The 21,954-nt window shown below is 36.3% G+C and overlaps 1 protein-coding gene across 3 annotated transcripts in view; it reads left to right on the forward strand.

The window, feature by feature from the left end:
• Positions 1–21,954, forward strand: part of AKT3 (AKT serine/threonine kinase 3) — a 160,118-nt gene that overhangs the window by 97,199 nt on the left and 40,965 nt on the right. For all 3 annotated transcript variants that reach the window (XM_075043181.1, XM_075043179.1, XM_075043182.1), the window contains exons 5-9: positions 1,273–1,417; positions 7,537–7,668; positions 11,677–11,742; positions 13,402–13,470; positions 21,028–21,150. In XM_075043181.1, coding sequence (XP_074899282.1) covers positions 1,273–1,417; positions 7,537–7,668; positions 11,677–11,742; positions 13,402–13,470; positions 21,028–21,150 — 535 coding nt within the window. The remainder of the gene's footprint in view (positions 1–1,272; positions 1,418–7,536; positions 7,669–11,676; positions 11,743–13,401; positions 13,471–21,027; positions 21,151–21,954) is intronic.

Genomic DNA, 21,954 nt, shown 5'->3' on the forward strand with positions numbered 1-21,954 from the left:
AAGCCAAAACTATGTCATGATATGTCTCTGAAGTGTTAAACTTTCAACAATGGAAGCGTGCATTGAAGTATTTTCCAGCCTTGCTGTCTTAAATTTTCCTTTTACTCATCCTAATATGCTCCTTTTTTTGGCACAGAAAGCAGTATGTTTGTTATAATTTGTTTGCTTATTAGTTTTTCTTGTTTCAGTAAATATAGACAAACCCTTAAGAATTAACTTTTTTGATGCATCAAAAGCAGGTAGGAGATATGGGATTGTATACCTTGCTGAAATGTTTTAGACTATGTCTCTGGTTAGATGCACTGAGTCTTCCCACTGTGGGCATCTGTCCTGTTGAGACTAATACTATGATTTGGCTTTATTCATATTGTTTTTATCAATAAATAACCAACGACTTTGCTTTTTCTGTTGTTTCTCCTTCATTAGTATATTCACTTAGAATTTTTTAAATTCTGCCTTGGTACTGTTTCTCCACCCTATCTTTCTTCTGTGTATGTGGTGTAGTACCTCCCACTGCATTCAGTAATACCACCAGACTCCTCCCATATCCCTTGCTGGCTGAGCAAAAAGCAGCAGGTACTGCCCTTGGTGTGGGGCTACGGCATGCTGATGGGCCGGCTGGTGGATTTGTGCTGGTTAGCCAGCACACAGAATAGCCATGGGCTCAGCTGCCCCTGCTTGTCCCTCCACAGAAACCCTCATCTGGGCCTGCCCCTCTGTGCAGCCGCTGGTTTTTATGATGCTTGTAGGAATTTAATTATCTTTGAGGGCCTCCTTCTCAGGGGAATTTGAAATTAGCCAACATGTTGAGTTTTAAGAGGAGACAGACAAGGAGGTGAACACAGGGCATGGTTTAATAAATCTTGTTTATTTTCTGTGAAAATGTCTTGCAGAGAGGGGGAATACCAAAAAGTCTCTTAAAATAGCAAGTTATTGTCAGATAGTATTGGATAGGAGATGACATTCTGTGCTCTGAGCTGCATTAGACCTGGACCATGTGCTTTCAAGTTTTCACTATAAAAATATTCACAAAATCAGGCACTGGTAATTCTTGAAATTAACTGTGCAGTGATCCTTTTTGATGCTGGTCAACTTCACTGCCTTTAACATAATGCAGAATTTGGAAGGAAATTGAAGTGATTATATGAGTCTTCTGCTGTGTAACATGAGAATTAAACATTGAAGCAATGTAGCATGTGAAAAACATTATAAACCATTTATTTGGATGTATTTTATGAGTTTCTAATAGGGGTGTTGGCTTGTTCATGATAGGGAAGAATGGACAGAAGCAATCCAGGCTGTAGCAGACAGACTTCAGAGGCAAGAAGAGGAGAGGATGAACTGTAGTCCAACTTCACAGATAGACAATATAGGAGAAGAAGAGATGGATGCTTCAACAACCCATCATAAAAGAAAGGTAATGACGTTAAAAAATAACTGACAAGACTAATATGTAAATAACTTTTGTAGAATGGTCTAGTTGGGTAAAACAATATACAGGGAATAGTATTTCTACATAAATTTCAGTGTATTACAAGCATAGAAGTACTTGTTTTATTTCAATAAAGCTGAACTGCTCTAGTTTTATTTATTTGTTATGCTATCTGATACAGCACTTTTGAAAAACAAAGTTTAACTGTTCAGGCACATGTTAACATTCTGCTTATTGTTTGAATATTATTTTAATCTTTTCCTTTTTGTTTGTTTACTCTTCTAGAAGTATGGTAATAAAATATTTTCTTTAGACAAGTAGATTTGCCCCTTTTCTCATGCAAATAATACCCAGTACAAATTAGATAATTTGCATGAGAAAGACTAGCAGGATCTGGCTTTTAATGACCTTGTTTTTTGCTATCTGGGAAAATAACTCTGCTTTAGTTTTCAATGAAGTAAGAGAATACAATGTTTTATTTTTTTTGCAGTTCTTCACAGCTTTTGGTGTAAGTAGAAGTATGTACATGGTTGGCTGTAACATACTTGTATCTCCAAAGTCAACAGGACAAACACACAACTAAGTGCATGTTTTAAAGATTCAGTGCCACACAAAAATTTGCTTATTATTTTGTGTTTCCATTTTGTCCTGTGTTTCTGTAAGTACGGACTACTCTTGAAGAATGGATCATTCAAACAGTTGTCTTTCATTTACTATACAGCATTGACATGGCTCAAGAAATGCATTGAAATTGCATGAGAAGTAATAACCTGTTTCTATAGGACTGGCTTCATTCTTTCTAGCTTGGAAGTGAAACCTGTAGAAAACTAAGTGGAAGTCTGCTGACAGAGCAAAATAGTCTTAGAGCTAATGTAACTGAATGCCTTTGAATGGTGAACAATGAAAAGAAATAGTGAACTTGTGCCTTTACTGATAGAGCATGTTTTGTTCATTGCACTATATGAAACAACAATCATAGAAGAATCAGTGCCTGAAAACTATACCCTTATGATTATAACAAAGGTGTCATAGGAAATCTCAGTTCTACCATGTCCTAACTTTTAAGAACTTGAGTGTGCAGTGCAAACATAGCTTATAGCTCTTCCATGTTGTTTCATTGTATGCAATTTTCTAACCTTTTTCCGCTATAGCAAAAGGTAAAACCTCATTATATACAGCTGTAACAATACTCTCATCATACATTGTCAGGTTGACATTGAACTTTTAGCTTTGCAGCATCAGTGTTTAATGATTGTGCTCCAGGGTAAAATATGATAAGTAACAGCAAGACAGAGGCAGCATTCGAGATGTGTCAGTCTTTCTGAAAGGCAGCACGATTATGTGGAAGGGATTTGGATTTGCTCTATTAAAGAACTGAGCACTATTCCAAGCCCGTGTATCCTCTTAGTGGAGTACAAAACCACTGCATAACAACAAGCGTTTTCAAGGTGTCAAAATTAATGCTGTCTAATATAAGTAGTTTAACTGGAATGTATGCTTTCCTTGTTCACAGTGCAGTGCATTTTCCCATACCACAAAAGGGGTTGTGGGAACAGGAGGAGTAGGAAGATCAGTTTTGTTTCTGTCTTGCCGCTTATGCTTTAAAAAAATGCTGAAATAAGATGCCGGGACAGTGCATGTGCAGTGCTGCAGAATATTTAATGACTTTGGCAACAAGCCAAAAGCAAACTCTACAAAACAAAGGTGAAATGAAAAACGGTGATATTCAACACCTAATAATAGAGCAGAATGGAGTTTTTGTAGCCAGTGAAGAGCATACTAATGACCGTAAGGATTTTTTTTTTTTTTTTCCGCAACTTAAAATCCCACTGCAGATTTCTGACTGTTGGAAGACTTTAGCAAAAGGTTCTCAGAAGGTTTTGGAATTAAAAATGTTAAGTGACTATAATGACGGGGAGTTGTCACTCCCTCTGTGTTACTGAAATTGGGAAAATACATTTTTTTAGAACTGTTTCTGTTTTGTAGAAATGTTTCTGAAAAGCTTCTCTTTAAGCTTTTGTAGTTGTTAATATAATCATAACCATTTCAGTTATAATGACTTAATGCATTTTTATTGCATATTTTTGGTATTGGATTTCTTTTCATTTCAGGGATTTTTTGCACAATGTGTCCTACAGGCTTGTTTTGTCACCTGATTTTACATCTAAGCCCAGTGAATTTTGCTTGTGCATGCGCCAGATGGTATACATATGAGTAGAAGAGCATAATCAGATTAAGAAATGAGAGAGAAGAGTGGGCCTGTTCTTCTCTAAAAAGGTAGCAAAAGGTTTACGAAGAAAACAGTCTTTAGGATGTGGAACTTGATTTGAACAGACATGACAGCAATGTCCCCGGCCAGATTAACTGGAAGAACCAAAAGCACTTTTTTTTTCCCCAATTATTTTTAATGGTGTCAATGTGCCACTTAAGTTTTACAGTAATAGCATCACTAAAATTTGGAACACTAGAAATTCTTAGCAAACTGCTTTTATTTCTTGCTGTACTATTCCTTGTAAGTAGAGTTTCTTCCTGATGAAGTTAGATGAAAACTCCAAGTAGTATAATCTTTGTGCAAATCAGGAATTTAAAAAAATTATTTCCTTGTAGGAATTTTCAACTCCTGTAGTAAGGTGTATTTTTTTTAACAGATCATCCACAGGGGAGTAAATAGGCTTTACAGAAGGCTAAACATTATATGGTTCTTTTGGTGATGCAGTTTCCTGTAACTTCATTGCTTTTCCTTTGTTTACAAATCTGTTTTCCAGGGTGCAGGATGAGTAAAGAATAGATTTTTCAGAGGAAACCAAAAGTAATGTAATGAGGAAAAAGATTCAATCCTCAGAGTTCAGTAGGAATGAAAAAGGTGGGGAAATCATCAAGGAGAAAGAATCCAATCTTATGGGAGCCTCCAAACTTGCTTACCAACATCCCTCAGGTTTAGGAAGTATTTCCATTTTTCCACCAGTTTTCAGTACACCCTTAGCTATGGCATCTGTGTTTTTATCTCCCAAGGTCTTGTGTTCTTTGGCAGACTTTATGAGTTACCCTGCACTGTGTATCATCTCTAAACCTTCTGCTGAGCTTCTGAAGAATGAGAGCATCGGGAGACTTTATTCTTAGAACTAGCACTACTGCCATAACCTGCTGTTAAGCCACAGCTCAAAATCTTGCAAACCTATTACCTTGCATTTATAAATATACATATAATTTTTAACTTGTTTTCACTGAGCTTGCAGCTAGATTCATGACTGCTTTGATGAACATTATGCAAGAAAATTTTGGGCGAGTGAGTCTTTTGGTTTGACTGGCTTGCTGCCCTTAGCATGAAACCCATGTCTGTGATCAGTCGAGCAAAGATCCTCCTCCTGTGTGTGGTCAAAGGGCTGCTTTTCTGAGCTGGTTTTATTCAGACTCTGATGGTCCTTCTCTTAAGTCCAGCCTCTCAAAGAAGATCAGAAGTATGGGAAAAAGTTACCCCTTTGAGGCTGCTTATGATCCTGTAAATTTTTGACTGTTAGAAGTGATAAGTTGTTGTAGTCACTAACTTAGTATTCTTTATCAGTAAAGCTGTTAGCCATTCTTTGTCGGGGAACACGATAGCTTATGACTGAAGATACAGAGGATTCTGCCCTGAATTACTCATCTTCCACCTGAAGTGTGTTTTGAATGCATTTTGGATTTTTCCTGTGTTTTTGTCAATTTTCACTGCTTTAGCACAAAGGCAGTTGTTTTTGCTTGATGGTTATATAGAAATATTGAAGTAGATAACCTGACTTTCCAAAGTACTGACTGTGATATTTGAAAAGACTTACCTTTAGTTGATTAAGTACTAGTACCCACATAGTGTTTGGACACAACTTTACATACTACCTCATGCATCACTAATTGTAACACATTATACTAGCTTTTGGAAAAGTTGACCATTTAAGGATTTGTCTGTGGTCATAAACTTTAACTTTACACTCACTTGTGTAAAGTGAGTTTGCTTTAGGTAAAAAGTATACTGAGCCTTAGAAATCTGTTACTCATATTTCTTACTGCGATAAATGCAGTTTTGTTCTTCCTGATGTGAGGTGGTTTTGGCAGCAAAACAAAATCTGTCACTGCAAAATATTTAAGTAAGTTTACATGTGAGCAAAGAATGGAATTCACCAAGGATAGTTTGCTTAGAAGCTACCAATCAACCATGACATGGGAAAAAGATTTAATTCCTGCTGATATAGCTAGAAAATTGATAGATGGAAAGCATCTTCTCTTTAATAAAGCTTTGAAATATCCGGCTATCCAGGTGTTACCTAAAGTAGTCTGTTGGAGACCTTTTGCAGCTTTTAAGTTGCAGGCTGAACACAAAAGCTAAGGAAAGCTAAGGAATTACGGCATTAAAGTGGTTGATGGAACTTCAGTTCTGCCCCTTATGTGAGCAGATTTCAAACTGACTCTGAGCAATTGTATAAATTATTTTCACAGTTTGTCGACAGCAACTTCAGAACCACAGTAATATTATTGTGCACCTGAGTTTAAAGGAATAAATAATTTCAGAAGGAAATTTTGCCTTTTATTCTTTCTCACAAGAGAGAATATATTTTGCCTCCACTATTTGTGATTGCACACCAGGGATATGCCCAATAGCTCTATACTTGGAATGTGTGTGAGATATGTAGGTGCTGTTAGAGGTGTTTCTGGTAGAGAGATAAGGAAGTACTAATCCATTGTGGAAGACACAAGTAGAAGTTTATCTGTAATGCCAGTATTCAAGAAAACTGCCTGAGGCTGCAACTAGTGATAGAGAGAGACACTAGGAAGATGAAAGATAAGGCACAATCTTTTCTTTTCCTCACATGTAAACAGGATTAAGTATATTTAATTTAGCAAAACTGAGACTCAGAGTATAATTACTCTTTATAAATGTTTGAGTTGTATTATTCGCAAAGGAAGGAAGGTACTTGATACTGCAGGAGGAAGGAATTGATACTGCAGGACAGTACAGTAACAAGAAAAGGTGAGCGTGTTGTCTTTCAGAGCTTTTAACTGCTTTCCTCAAGGTTCCTGGGTGCCTTAATGGTCTGTGTGTGGTTATGTGGTGCTGCAACCAAGCCAGTAACACAGCACGCTGAAAGATGTGCTGTGGAAACACAGTGGAAGCCAATGATGGCCCTGAGTTGGCCAGAGAAACCCTGCTGTCAATTCAAGGTGACCCTGTGCATTCACTGCATTCTCAGAATTGTGCTGTTTTTAACATCCTCACCTTTGCATCTAATGCATAGACCATAGGTTTGATGCTTCTGAACAGGCTGTGAAATGAACTTGCAGAACTAAGATGATCATTGACTCAAGCTCTGTGCTCATGAAAGTGGCTAAACTGCTTATCTGGTCATATTCTTTCTGTGTGTGACACTCCAGTTGAGCTGATAAACCTACTAGACTCTAACTGTCTGTTGCTAGAACCAGCTCTTGGATGTGCTACGTTTAACCTGCAAAACTAGGGCGATACTAGATGCTTGAACAGTCACTATAAGGGAGTCACGTGAAAGGGGAAAACTTGCCACCTCTTGCTTTTCAGAGCCAGACTGATTAATGTAAAAACCACGTAACTGTAATCTGTACTCAAACTTTTAAAAGTTCACCTCTACTGCAAAGACTGTTGTAGAGTCTCATTGGTATAATATTGTAGTAAGGATCATGTGTGTTTCAGAAAAGCCATCAATGCAGTGGTTGGTGTTACACAAAACCTACTGATACACCATGTTCTTGTGTCCCTTGTAGCACAGGAGTTTAGGAGCTTTCTTAGATGTGGAGAACTCATGAAATGCTGCTATAGGCTAAGACTTTGCTCTGTGTGTGCTTTGTGAAAACAAGTATGTGTGTGTGTAGGATACTGTGCAGTACTTGACTTCAGGGAACTACAATAATACTATCGTACGATATGTTGTAGTGGTTTAAGGATACGGTTAACTACTATGAAATTAATCATAGAAGTGTACCTATTCTTGTAAACTGTTCTTATTATATCGATAACAGCATTTGGTTTTATGTGGACACACTTATGTACATATTGGAACTGGATAGCATAAGTCTTGTTAATCCTTGTTCTTTGCTCCTGACAGACAATGAATGATTTTGACTATTTAAAACTACTGGGCAAAGGCACGTTTGGCAAAGTTATCCTGGTCCGAGAGAAGGCTAGTGGGAAATACTATGCTATGAAGATTTTGAAAAAAGAAGTCATTATTGCAAAGGTAAGGAAGGCTACAGTTTTAATATTGGGTCATTTTTTTTTTTAATGGAATAATCAATATCTAATACATAAGGTGTATTTTTTTTTTATGGTAACTGAGTTTGTTAGAAATATGTGTGTATCTTCAGAAAACACAAATACAAAAAAGTATTTGTACCCATTTTGCATCTCTTTTTCCAGGGCCTTTTAATCTAGAGTGTGCGAAAGCATTGAGAGAGTTCACTGGGCAGGAAGATAGTGCAATCCAAGTTTAAAACAAGAAAAAGTGCATTGTAGTGTATATTACATACTTAAAATTTTTTTTAAGTCAACTGCAGGTTTATTCAGATAAATGCAATTCATTTAATGGGCCTGTGCTCTGTTCTTTCTACGTTAGATAAAATTATTGTGCATAGGGCTAACGATTTCATTTTTTCAGTTTTTGAGGAACAAGAAAAGTCTGAAGCTGATGTCTGAAGAAGTGGCTTAAACTGGCATTGTCCAGTCACTTAAACTTGATTATTTTAGTGTTACTAGATCTTGTGCTTGGTCATAATTTTACTAAGTTTAAATGTGAAGATCATCTGCTCTGAGCTTTATTTCTAGCAATTCTAAAGTTTTGAATCCCACTTGCACAGAATAAGTTGAGAGCAAGAAACCTACATGCTTTTATCACCATGAGACACAATTGAAAATAGTCCCAAGGAAGTTTTTGAGGGATGTGGATCTGACTGAGATTTTTGAATGCTTGAGGCTAACAATACCAGTATTCGTAAAAACTGAATGTGGCTGGGAACTACTGTGGTTAACATTTATTTTAAAATATCCTTCAGGTTTTTCTAATGTTCCTATTGGCCTATGAAAACAAGGTGTGCAGTGTTTTGCAGTCTATCTCTGTGTTCATTTGTCTGTCCGTCACTCACTTTCTAATAACTTTTGAATGTGTTGATCAGTTTTGATTAAATTTAATAGAGGGGTAGAAACCTCAAAGAAAATTATATTTCCTTGAGTTACATTGAAACCAGCCCTGGTGTAGGGGGAGAGACTTAATTTTATGTCTTCAGCAGAGAAGAGACTGACCTGTGAGTTCTTTGTGCCCTTAGCAGCTGTTTTGCATGCACTGGCAGGCTAGTCGGCATGTATATGAGTTGGACTAACAGCAACAGAGTGCCCTTTTCTTCATAATCAGGAGATGCAGAAAGCAAGGAGGGTATCGCTGCTGTGTTCTCCTGATCCTGCATGGGAAGGAGCATCTCGGTGGCCCTCCTTGTAAGACTTTATAAATGGCAGCAATCTCTGTGTGTTGCCCTGTGGGTCCCAGAACGTATCTGGTTGCTCCATGCTGGCGTCCAGTCTCCAGAGTGATATCCTTTCCCAGTGCTCTGCTCAGCTGTGGCACCCAGGGGGTCCTCAAGGGAGTCTTATGTCTGACTGCTGTGAGTTCCTGTTCTGCTGCTGCTGCTCCTTTATACCCTTCCAGCCTTCAGAGCATTTCAGGTGGTTTCTTTGTATCAATAAAATACAAAACACGTTTTTGAATTTTAAGGTTTTTCCTTTTACTTTGCTGGCTGCTACTTTATCACTGAATTTTTAGAAAGGTTAAAACTGATTCTCAGATAACTTTGTCTCCGTTGAGCAAAAATTCTTGTTCACAGATGTATAAAGCTAGAGAAATTTTGAAGGGTCAGGGATGATCAACTGTTCATTGATCTGTTTACCTGAAAACAGAATGCTAGCTCAGTGATTGGGCAGAACCTGGCACTCCCTGAAGCAGACCAGGGTCTGTTTTTCTGCCTATTTAAGTGTGCGAGGAAAGATGCCTTTCATCCCATAATGACAATGGGAGCACCTCAGTCTTTTAAATTTGACTTCCTCAGAACTGGAATTTAGTTTTGAAGGGAGTCCCTCTAAGTTTTCCATCGTATGGTTGCATATTGATAAGAAACATGAAAGAATAAAAAATAGACTATGCTTAGATCTTCACAAGTTGAGCGATCATAGGTTTTTTTTCCTGTGGTCACCAAATACCAGTTTTTCCATTCCTCCCGAACCTAAAAACAAAAGCAGACTCAAGCCTGAACTTAGCTGTCTAGCCCAGTCAGTGTGTAAGTATGCCATGGGGATTTATCAGTAACATTTAACTCTGGAGATCGGTGCTAAGGATACAGTCACTAGGTAGAATAGATCTGCAGTACCGACTCAGCCTATAATGCGTTACAGAACCATAGAATCATAGTATCGTTTAGGTTGGAAAAGACACGTATGATCATCGAGTCCAACCATAACGATATAATATACACTATAGAAGGTCATACCTGTAACAGCATAATATGAAGTAGAAAAGTGGTGCATTGAGAGCTGTATCTAGGAGGCTGTATAGCATCTGCCCAGTTCATACTAAGCCTGTTGATCCTAAATTTTTGTGACAGATGAATATTACACTTACCCTAAATTTTTGTGACAGATTAATATTACACTTACCAGGAAACTGCTACCAGTATTACAAACTTCTGAGGCAATGCTAGAAAAACTCACCATTGCCAGCTTTTTATGCCCCATATCTGGTGAACCACTGAGGTTTAAAAATAAATAAATAAGTAAAACTTGAGGCTTGCTTTTCTCCTTGAAGTGTGTTTTGTTTTTCTCCAAGTATGTGGTTGTCTTGTGTACACTCAGTGTTGCACTGCTATTCAGCTAAATGGCATCATAATTTATTATTCCTAACTCTGTTGTTGTTTAAATTCCTATTTTGGCAATTTTTAAAATCTAATTTAAAACTCCTGACATCTGTGTTTACTTTCTAGTTTAATAATACCTTATCTTCAGAGCTTAGTCTGATAAGCATGTGTAGTACCATAATGTTATATTGGTATTATTTGTAGCAATAATAAAGTATACTCTGACTAAATATATTTACTTCTGCAGGATTATGGTTGACATTTGAGTCACATTAAGTTAGTCTTCAACTCTGTGGACTATAATACTCAGTGGTAGCTTAGCGCTACAGAAGATGGCTAAACCAGGCCAGAGCCTCTCAGGCCCTCTAGGTCTGGCCCCGGCAGCCCTGGGGTAGTTTCTTTCTCTCCCGTTGGCACCGGGCTCATCTTTAACCTTCCCTCTTCAGGCTCACAGACAGGAAGGGGAGTGCCCCTGTCTCTCTCCAAATGGCCGCTTTCTCAAAATCTGGCGGGAGACGGGGCGGGGGTTGTGTGGACATCTCCCAGCTCCTGTGGACAGGTCTGTGTCCACGGGGAAGGAGGTCGGCCAGGTCTGTGTGTGTCTGTGGGGAAGGAGGTCGGCCGGGTCTGTGTCCGTGGGGAAGGAGGTCGGCCGGGTCTGCGTCCGTGGGGAAGGAGGTCGGCCGGGTCTGCGTCCGTGGGGAAGGAGGTCGGCCGGGTCTGCGTCCGTGGGGAAGGAGGTCGGCCCGTTGAGGAGCAGAGGAGCACTGCTCATCGGGACAGGACAGGCGGGTGAGGGAGGGAGCGGGGGTTGTACAGCCACCTGGTTTTAAAGAAAAACAAACCAAACACCAAACCAAGCGAATGCTTAAAAACAGAAAAACTGTCTTTACTCAACATGAGGCTAGATTAGACCAGGTCCCGTAGTTGCCTGTCAGTTACTACTGCCTGTGTATGTTTCCTGCGAATTGATTCCGCCTCTCTGTAGATGTGTGCAGATGATTCACACCAGAACTGCAAAATTGTGATGACTGTATTGTTAAACTATCAAATCCAATATTATCATTTCCTCCTTCCCTGCATTGGATATAAAGTTAAAGACTTCATTTTAAAGCAAGAAAATAAGAAAAATAAAATAAAATGTTACATTGTATTTTGCCAAACTTAAATTTACTTTAAAATCTTTTCTCAAAAAATGTGGATTATTTGTCCTGTTTCTTTCAGGTTCATTCATTTTCCCAACACTGTACTGTAGCTTTCTCTTTTAGAAAGTGTTGACCTTTTCCTCGTTAATTAATAAAATAACAATCTTATATCTTAATTCAGACCTACTTCTGCTCTTTACTTCTCAGGATGAAGTGGCTCATACGCTTACAGAAAGCAGAGTATTGAAAAACACCAGACACCCTTTTTTAACAGTAAGTATTAGGAATTAGCTTTCAATACATTATCAGGTAATTTTCAACATGATGGGTATTCCATTATGAACATAACTTACAAACAAATTTAAAGTCTTTCTCATGGTGATTTGTAAACCAGCAGTAGCTATCTGGTGCCTATGATAATCCTTTATCAGAATATGTATTCAAGAGTTCAGAAATAAAGTTTCTAATAATTTTGCAAAGCTTAACTGCACTGAAAACAAATTTAGTTGTAGAATGTAACTGTTGTGCAATTTTTGTGATTTTTGTATATGAACGCTTTTTTAATAAAAGTTGTTGATTTCACATGGTGTCAAGTAAGTAGTTTTTACCAAGAAAACTTAATTAAGAATTCAATAAAATGATAAAAATAACTATTTGTTCAGCATAAGTAGCCCATGGAGCAACAAAACTCAAACCCCACCACTTCAATATCTTTGTCTTCATATGGTTAATACTTAATAAAAGGAAAATACTGAAAAGAAGATGAAAATTTTAAGATTCATTACAAATTCTGATTAATAGTTTTAATTTTATAACTGTCTTTCTTCTGTAGAAATAATTCTGATTCCTCTCCTTGGAGAATATATTAGAAAATATTTTCATTGGTTTCAAAAGATAATTAACATGTTGTGTTTTAAGATAGGGGGAAGTGTTTTTCTTTTTTTGTATTAAAGTATCAAAGTATAACATGGAAGCTTTCCTGTTTAGAAAAATCATAAACAAACCCTTTAGAAAGCAGAGGATTGCATTTATATTGCTTGGCCAAAATATTGTTGGAAATTCAGTCAAGAGAAATGAGATCCCCTGAAGTTTCTTAAATAAGAGTGTAAAGGTAAGCAGGAGTAGGCATAATTCCAATCAAATCATGCAACAATGTTACTGCAGTTGTATCTTTATATATTTCTGATACTATTAAGTAAATATTTTAAGGAGACATGCAGTATTGAAGTCACCTGAGTTTCGTTATGATTTTTTTACATATACTTCTACTGCATTTTGTTTCTTTTAGACCAAGCCTGCATCTGTGGATTTTCTTTGGTATCATTTTTCCAAGGAACATCAAATCAACATTGATAAAATAAAAAAATTGTAATTAAGATAATAACATTTGCTACAATTTTAAAATGATATGTAGCTAGATATATTCATTTGGCACTCTGTTTTTAACGTTGCATAGTATGTGAAACTAGAGAGTGCTTGCTTTGGAAATGAAAGCAGGCTGGAGGTTAAGATCACTTTTAAGATTTCATTTGGGAGAAATAAAAAAGGCTATGGTAATCTCTCTTGTCATGGTCATTGTGGAAGTGGACATCATAAAATACGATGAGTGAGAATAGCTGGTACCATGTATGGCAGTGAGAAATGCAGTATAAAATTGTGTATTTTCATAAATATTTAGTATTTTATTATAACTAGCATGATGTTTTCATACCAACGGCTATGTGGCAGAGATAAGGGAAGACATGAAGGTTTTTGTATTAATTAATCTCAAGCTCCAGATAGGAAGTTACACTTTAATTACTCTGAAAGTTCTCACCAAGTCAGAATTGTCTGCTTAAGAGGATAAAATTAAGTTTGGTTACAGTTGTAAGTGCAAGAAATTGGGTTAATACATGTTGATAATTGGTTTGGTTTTGCTGTTTTCTTTGCAAGTCCTTGAAATATTCCTTCCAGACAAAGGATCGTTTGTGTTTTGTGATGGAGTATGTTAATGGAGGAGAGGTAAGTTTAAAAAAGTTGTTCTGCACTTGTAATAGCAATGCTGTCACTGGGTTACGTTTTAAAGCATATATTTTTTCTTGCCCCTTTTTGCTTTCTAGTATCTTTGAAGTGTTTTTTTTTCCTAAAATTTTTATTTTAAAAAAATGTAAACATGTTTTATAACTATGCTGTCAAAAGTAGTTCCTGTTCTTGAAAATTTAGACTGTTGTATCGTGAAAGATAATTTCGTGGTAGAGAAATAATTACAAATAGCTTGCTTATTATATTTTCTTCAAGCATACTATAGCATGTTCTGGCATGAAACGTTCATAATCTTGTGCAAACAACCAAAAATAATGTTGAGTAGTCTTGCTTTTGTCCTAATGTGAAACATGTGCTCTCTTCTTCGCTATAGCCATTGCAAATACCTACTAGAAAAGAGTGGAGTGTTTGTATTTTTCATTACTTCTGTCCCCTTCACTTGCTGTGTACTCTGGAAATTTCAACTTAAGTGCTAAACTTCTTAGAGTGTCATTAGCCTTTAAGCTGTTGCTGTCCTCCAGCTGTTTAATGAAGAATGGAATATCAAAAACTATACCCGTCAAATGGAATTAAACAGAACTGTAATCTAAGAAGAGGGCTTTTATCTGCCTTTTAGCTGCTGTTTGCTAGTCAGACTGTATCCTGTTACAACGTGAACTAGGGGGTTTTCCTTGTCTGCTATATGCTGCATAATAATGTTAAAGGGCAGTTTCCACTAGGTTTTTTTTATTAGAAAACTGGTTCTTCATTCGGGAATTGCTGCAGCATGATACCGTGTTTTGCATTATCCTCTTGCTGTGCTCTCCTACAACAAAACTGTCTTCAGCTACAACCCTAATGCCTGAGCACCCCCAGAGTGCCTGTCTTGGCATTCGTTGCTCTGGTGATTTCTGGGCCCAGTCTGAGGCCCATTTACATCCTAATGCATCCATGGCCATCCTCTACCAGCCATGGCTAAACATGGTGCTCTAGGGCTCTCATGTGGGAGGATGGCTTGTTGGACTCAATGTGTATAAACCTGGTTCTGGACATCACAGGCGTTGAACCATTTTGGCTAGTTGAACTAAACACAAAAATGTCCCTCAGCAGCAATGGGATAACAGCCTTCTCTTGGACACCTAGCTGGCATATTTGACTTTGAACTTGTCACCAATATGAAGTCAGTGCTATCTACAATGAGTTTTAAAAGTGATGCCTTAAAAACTACCCAATTCTTCTTAGTTTCCTCTGTGCAGGACCTTATTGCATTTCTGTAATCTCAGGGGCTGCACTTTGAAAGTATATTTTTAACATCAGCCTTATCATTTAGATACTCATCTTTTTGAAAGATAACTTTCTGTCCTATTTGAATGCAGAGCAGAACCTGCAGAGAATGTTTTCAACTCCTTCCTTATGACTGAGGATACTCTGACTCTGTGTTTTGATCAAGCTTGTATCTTGCATTCCTCTGCATTGGGTGGTGCACCTTTGTGGCAACTGCTGTAAACATCTTGTGTCATGGATGTCCTGGTGGCAGCCTGCTTTTGCTTATTGGGGTTTGAATAATTGCAATGTTCTTTGCCAAGAGTGGGTCGCTTTTTTCCAGGTACCATGCTCTTGTTTGTCAATGTTGCTCATGTTCTTTGCTGATGGTTCCCTAATTCAGTGAAGCCAACAGTAAATTTTTGCCACAGTGGGAAATAATGGCTTTTCAGAGTAGGCAGTTTTCTTTGAAGAAACTCTCTTGGTATGCTTATGTGCTTCTCCTTGACTAGAGATCTGGAATAGTTAGTTGGACAAGCTGTCCTTTTTAATGGGAAAATCTTTAATCTTACCAAATTTTCCTGTGAATTTCAGACTTTAGTCAATGTCTATTAAGAAATACAAAGGACTTCATATTTGTAAAAATAGCCTTGTTATTAACTCAGAACTACTGAAAGTAAGTTGCACAAAGTTTAGCCAGCATTTTAGCCATTTATTAAGCATATGTCCTATACGGTACACAGACTTTTTTCTTTTGCTGCTTCCCTCTACTGTTCTCTCTGTCTTCCAAGGAAGTTTCATTTCCTTACAATGGTTTCTCACTGTTGAAGGTGTTGAAACTCATCTTTTAATTATATCCTTCCAGTGGGAAATTGACTGTAGCAGTTCCATGTTGCTTTTGATTTTCTCCAGAGCTGTATTACCTTCAGTGTGTTTCTGTTTAAAATTCCTTTAGATTAAAGATTTCTTTTTAGTTAAACAGTTGTGCCTGAGTCAGTTGCTTGGGAATTTTCATGGATTACGTCTTTCAGGAGCACATTACCCAAACAGTCCTCTGAATGAAGGAGTTCTTGAAATTTGTATCCATATTCTTGACTCTCACCCAGGTGGAAGCAAGAACATGCCACAATTTAGGCTTCTGCCCTACTAAAGTAATGAAAAGTGTCAGATATCTTAGTTCCTCTTCCTATAGTTAGGAAAGAGAACAGTCAAGGAAGGGGTCACTGAGTTTCATTCTGGAGGAGAAGAAATTGTGTTAAAATGATTCTAAACAAGAATGTTCTATACCTGTTAAAAATCTAGATCCATGTTGAATTTAATATTCTGCCTGAATAGTAGCAATTTATCTTTGCCTTACCTTTGCCTGTGTAACTTCAAATTAGTTAGGCTCAGTTAATAAGGGAACACATTATAATGAAAATGTAACTGCATCAGTTTTACTGGTCTATGTGTGCTTTTTTACAATGTACAAAGTATTACTGTATTGAATTCTCTTTTGACTTCCTTTAAAAAAAGAAGAAAAACATATTCTGTAGCTAAATGTATTGAAGTGAAACATTAGAGGATTTTTTCAAGCAAATTATTCAGATGGAAATAGTGAACACATTTTCCTTATACTGACAACTTTTACAGTTAATTTTCTGCTGCTTAAGGGCCCAACCTTGAAATCTTTGTTGGGGGCTGAAAGCTTAACTTTTTCTTTTCTTAGTGTTGCTGTTGGAGTCTGTGGATGAAATGTTTAGCAATGTCTATTGATCATAAACTATGTTGCAGTATAGAGCTAGAAGGATACTTCTAACATTGTGATTACTTCTCAATACCTTTTTTATACTGAAGGAATTACATTACAGTAGCATTAAGACATTGAAATTTGATTTTAGAAAAAAAAATTAATCTGGTTTCAGTGAGATGACCAAATTCCATTATCAAGACTTTGAAATGGCATATTTTATGAGTGTGTGGTAAAAAAGTACATGCAGTATTGCATGATAACCTGTGTTCTTTGGTTCAAAATACAGAATGTTCATATAAATATTTTTAAATAAGTAAAACTATCAGTACTTGCAGATAACCACAGGCCTACTTTAAAGAAAACAATCCCCCTTCCTTTTTGTACATTTTTTTTGCTCTCCTTGTCCTATCAACATCTTGAAAAAAATGTGTAAGGCTGTACTGATGGTTTTCCTGCTAGTATTGATTTGTCTGCTCTTCCTTTTGTAACCCATAAAATTTTGAGTACTATGTGATTGCAGTATGTTAGTAGTACATTACAGTGTTCTCCAACTTCCAGGCCACACAGAATAGTATAAACTATGGTATAAAAAATGATACTGTAAGAATGGCTCTGTATTGTTGGGGAATACTTTTGGAGTTTATGTTTCCCATTTTTTATTTCCAGTATTTTGCTTTAAAGGTTGAAAAGCTTTAGGAATGAAATCTATTACATACATTACTCTGCATAGTACACTTTTTCAGCTGACTAGTAAGTTGATTACCTTCCTTGCTTTGCACTTTCAGGATAATTCCAATTTCCATACTTTGTAACAAACGTAATTGGTAATTATCTGTATAATAAAATTAGACTGAAAAATTTGTTCAGATGGTTTCTCCACACCAGAATTCTGAATCTCTGTTCCACTTGGCATTTTTTTTTTTTTTTTAACAGCTCTTACTTCAATTCATTAGGCAAAAGAGAACTAATTGGTTTGTTGTAATTGAACAAGTGCTATTACTGTCTAGGAAAAAAGACAGAGGATTTACAAGTGACCTAATGAAAAATAACTGAATATCGTTGTATGCTTTGTCATTTTTATCTTGGTTGTGTCATGTTTTGTCTTCCTAAACTCTAAGTAAGTGAGAGAATGTTTGTAACCTAAAATTATGATAGTCCAAGATAAGGGTGCTATATTTCTTTGGATATAGAATGTGCCTAGAAGCTATATAAAGTCTGAAACAATAAACAAATAATTCAAAATTTCAAGGCTGCTACTGCAAATGCTTTGCAAGAGAGTCAAATCAACAGTCAAATATAAAATGTGTTTACCTGCAGAGCTGAGCAAACGCAATATGCAACAGCAAGAGCCTGTCATACAACTTTCAACATGCTAAATAGGTCACTAGCATATGTAGAAGTTTAACATATTGATTGATATAAGGTTTTGTCTTTTATATATTTGGCATGCTTGGATCTGCAGTTGAATATACTTTTATGTTTGATCTTTGTTTTTATTTGTTAAAATTTTTCCATTAAGATTTTTTATTAGGCAAAAACCCCATGGCAACACTGTTATTCAGTTTTTAAATACATACCAGGAAATTTATAGCTCCAGTCCTCACCATAACTATAGCACCCTCATGTATGCCATCAAAAATGTTATGTGCAAAATGGCTTACTTTGTGCCAAAGCTATTCCTATTGCAATTCCAATGAGTTTATAGCACATAAGTAATAACTGCAAATCAATAAATAGTGCAAATATTGGAAGCTTTTTTTCATAACCTTCCATCAGACTTCTTCTTTCCCTTCTCTGACTTAATAAATCTACTCTTCATGTTCTGACAATTGTAAATAGAGCCTGGTGGCATAATTATTCCACAATAGTGAACCAACTAAATAATTAGCTGAAAATAATGCTGTAATCTCACTGAATTAGATTTTTTTTAATTATAATTTTAACATTTTCTTTAGTATCTTTAGCATATAACTCAGTGTATGAATTCACTTTTAACATACATTTTCATATCTAAATTTACATTCTTCATTCAAAACTAGTGTGTATGGTTTGATGACAGCTGTTAGGTGCTATAATAATATGAAGAATGCTTATGAAGAACAACTGTAGTGTCTTATATAATGTTAAAATAAACTGACTTGGGAACTCCTAGTCTCTTTGCCAAACACAACTGTTGGTAGTTGTTTCTAGCTGGTCATTTTGCGTTGAAGTTAGTATTTTAAATTAATATCAAGAATATTTTGTTGGAAATAAACACTAAAGAAAATAAATTTTTGTTATGTTAACTTGTCAGGTTATTAACCCTCAGATTCAAATTGGGACACTTTTTTTTTAATGGAAACTAATATATCTGTTGCTGACAAGTATCCTGAGATTTTAGAATTTTCTAAGACTTTGCTGCTCAACTACTGAACACAGTAGTTCATACAGAAAGCTGCAAAAGTCCTTTTGCATGGATATGAATGTAGGGCTAACTGGAGGTTATATTGTAAATTTTTGGAATGTATTTGCTATTTGTACACATTAAAAAGTGATCTGAAAGTTAGCCTTTATTTTGAATTACTTTGAGTCTGTCGAAACAAATGAAACTCTTAAAATGAGTGAAATTAACTCATTATTTATGAAAGAGGCCACAAAACAGACATAAATGCATAAGTGACATAAATGTATTTTGCTGTATTTGGATGAAGATCCACTTAGTGGTGTTTGTTTCCTATTTAAATTTGCAAAAATGTGTGGAAAAGACCCCACAAACTGAGAAATTTATTTATTCTTTTCTCAATTTTATAATATGTGAGTCACTTCATAAAGGCAGACTTAGTTGCTTAGTCTGTATGGGTCTTGTGTTTGCGTTGGCCGTTAAGCAGTCGTCAGTACAGAAAGCAGGTTACTACAGGGAGGGCTTATGTCACCACCAGAGATTGGTGCTTAAACAGAGAAATGAGCAATTGAAATACCTGCAAAATAATGATCCTCCTTGTCACGCAGGTATTCCATTTTTATACAGGGTGTCTTGGGAATTCAAAAAGAAATTGAAAGGGGAACGCACATACAATGAACAAAAATGAAATATTCTCTTTAAATCATACTGCAGTTTCTGTTTTCTGTGAGGTCTCTGCTTATACAAGTATATACTGCCAAAAAGCTCAGTTTAGTGGGAAGTTTATTTAGGTTCAGAAGAAAGTAATACGTTTTTTGAAGTACAATTGTCAGGAAAGAAGTTGACTTCTAGTTGTTTACAGGATTGACTTTTTAATTACATTTTGCAAAGTCCACACACTGAAAATAGCTGCAGAAATTCTTACACTGTTCTGTGCTGTGTGAGCAGTGTAGATTTCCTACAGGTGTAAAGTAGGATGTGGTAATGACAGATTAAGCACATCATTGGTTTTTTGCTTGGTGGGTTTTGGGTTTTTTTTTGTACCTGCCCTGCCATTTCAGAATTCTCATCTACTTGATATTTTTAGCAGTGAAAATAAACCCCCCACATTGTTGTTATGGATTTCCTTGTCTATATTTAATTTATAAATGATCACATTTTCTGTATTTCTGTTTTGATTGTTAGCTCTTTTGGTGAAACCAAAAACATTATAACATGAAGGAGTAAGGCTGGCAGCCTGTTTGGTCTTAAGCAGAATACAGAAACGTACTCACTAATCTTTGCTTGAGGACTTTACCAAGCTTTCTTAACACACTAAATAAAACCAGCCATTTTAGAGAACATTTGAGTTAAATAGCCAAATCCTGCTTTTTTAGGAGGTGTTTCAGGTTCTGAGGGTGATGTTTTATCCAATAAGATGCTGACAGCCTTACCGAACTTCACCTTATGCTTTTTCATTGCAGCTGAAGTTACTGGCAATACGTAATGTCTAGTATTTTTCACTGAAAGCCTTCAGTTGAAAAAGTGTCTGCAAAGTGCTGTTACTTATAAAGTATTAAAGAGACAAAACCCCCAAAAAAATGTTTACATTGTAGCAAAGGAATACACTAAATACATAGATTTGTTTTTATAAGCCCTAAGCAGTTTTTCCTTTGCTTTTTCTAGTGACTGTGATATTGCTAGCATTATGAATGTGCTGTTTTTGTAAAATGCCAGCTCACCTGTTTAGTCGAAGTCTGCTGAAGAACTAGACTTTTTTCAGTTCAAAGGAAAGTTATTAATTACTGAAAAACTTAAGGCAGAACCAGAATCTGGGTATTTTAGTGCTATTTCTCAGTGGCTTAAAATAAAAATCCAAGGAAGTGGTGGAGGGAGAAGTACAGAATGATGCTGCTGCATACTACTTTTTTTTTTCCTCTGGTAACTGAAGGTTAAATGAGTAGCAAGCAGAATGCCTTAAACAAGATTGGTATATTGATTAAAACGCTGATTTAACAGCTCGCTTTCTCCCTTTGGAAACCTGGAAAAGATAAGCCAGCTGCTGTCTAAGAGTGCTGAGTGTCCACTGAGAGTACACTATCTATCATCACAATATGGTGATGAGAGGTGTTTTATGTTTGTGTTAATTTCCCCCACTAAATCAGTAATTATTACAATCCTGTCCCTGCTGTTTACCCTGCAGCTGTTTTTCCATTTGTCGAGAGAGCGGGTGTTCTCAGAGGACCGCACACGCTTCTATGGTGCAGAAATTGTCTCTGCCCTGGACTATCTGCATTCTGGGAAGATTGTGTACCGTGATCTCAAGGTAAAAAAAGAAAAAAAAAGTAATCAAATTTTTGTTTTTGCAGAGACTATTGGGACAAACACAAAGTAATTATAAAGTTGCACTATTCAGAGTTAATGGGGAAAAAAAAATCTGTGTTCAGTTTAAAGTTCAGTGTGTGCTGAAGGAAGTCATTTGATACAGTAATCTATAGATGGGTACATTACTTGACTTAAACTTGATTAAAAAAGAAAACAGCGTACCTTAGTAATAGCACTTGAAGGAGATCTAAACTTCTGATGCTTTTTTTTTTTTACCATTACTTACAACTTAACTTGGATTTCAACACAAATCTCAAATATAATTCTCAATGTCCCCAAACAAGGGATGTCCCCAGACAAGGGAAATGGAGAATTGGGGCAATGTGACTGCATTCTGTTTATCTCACCAAAGAGTTACGTTCTTATACGATTTGAAAACATTTAAAACAATACTTCAATAGGAAAAGAAGTTCAGCCTTAATTTAAAAAATATTTTGTCTTTTATATCTTGGGAAGGATTCATAATACTGGAATGTAGTTTGGCTTACATTTGCCTGCGTATACAGTTTTGTATCCTCTGTTGCCTGAAGCTCCAGGTACTCTGTAACACAGTATGACCATGTTCTATGGAAAATAACCTCTGCTTTCAACAGGAACATATTCTAACTTATGTGAGAGGAAATTCTAAATTCCACGATGATACTATTGTATTTCTGTAACAAGCCTTCAATTTCATGTACGGGAAATTGTGCTTTTGCATTATACATGTGCACTAGTGGAGTTCATTCATGGACTCCTTTGTACA

Source organism: Buteo buteo, chromosome 12 (assembly GCF_964188355.1).
Source record: "Buteo buteo chromosome 12, bButBut1.hap1.1, whole genome shotgun sequence".
NCBI classification, from domain to species: Eukaryota; Metazoa; Chordata; class Aves; order Accipitriformes; family Accipitridae; genus Buteo; species Buteo buteo.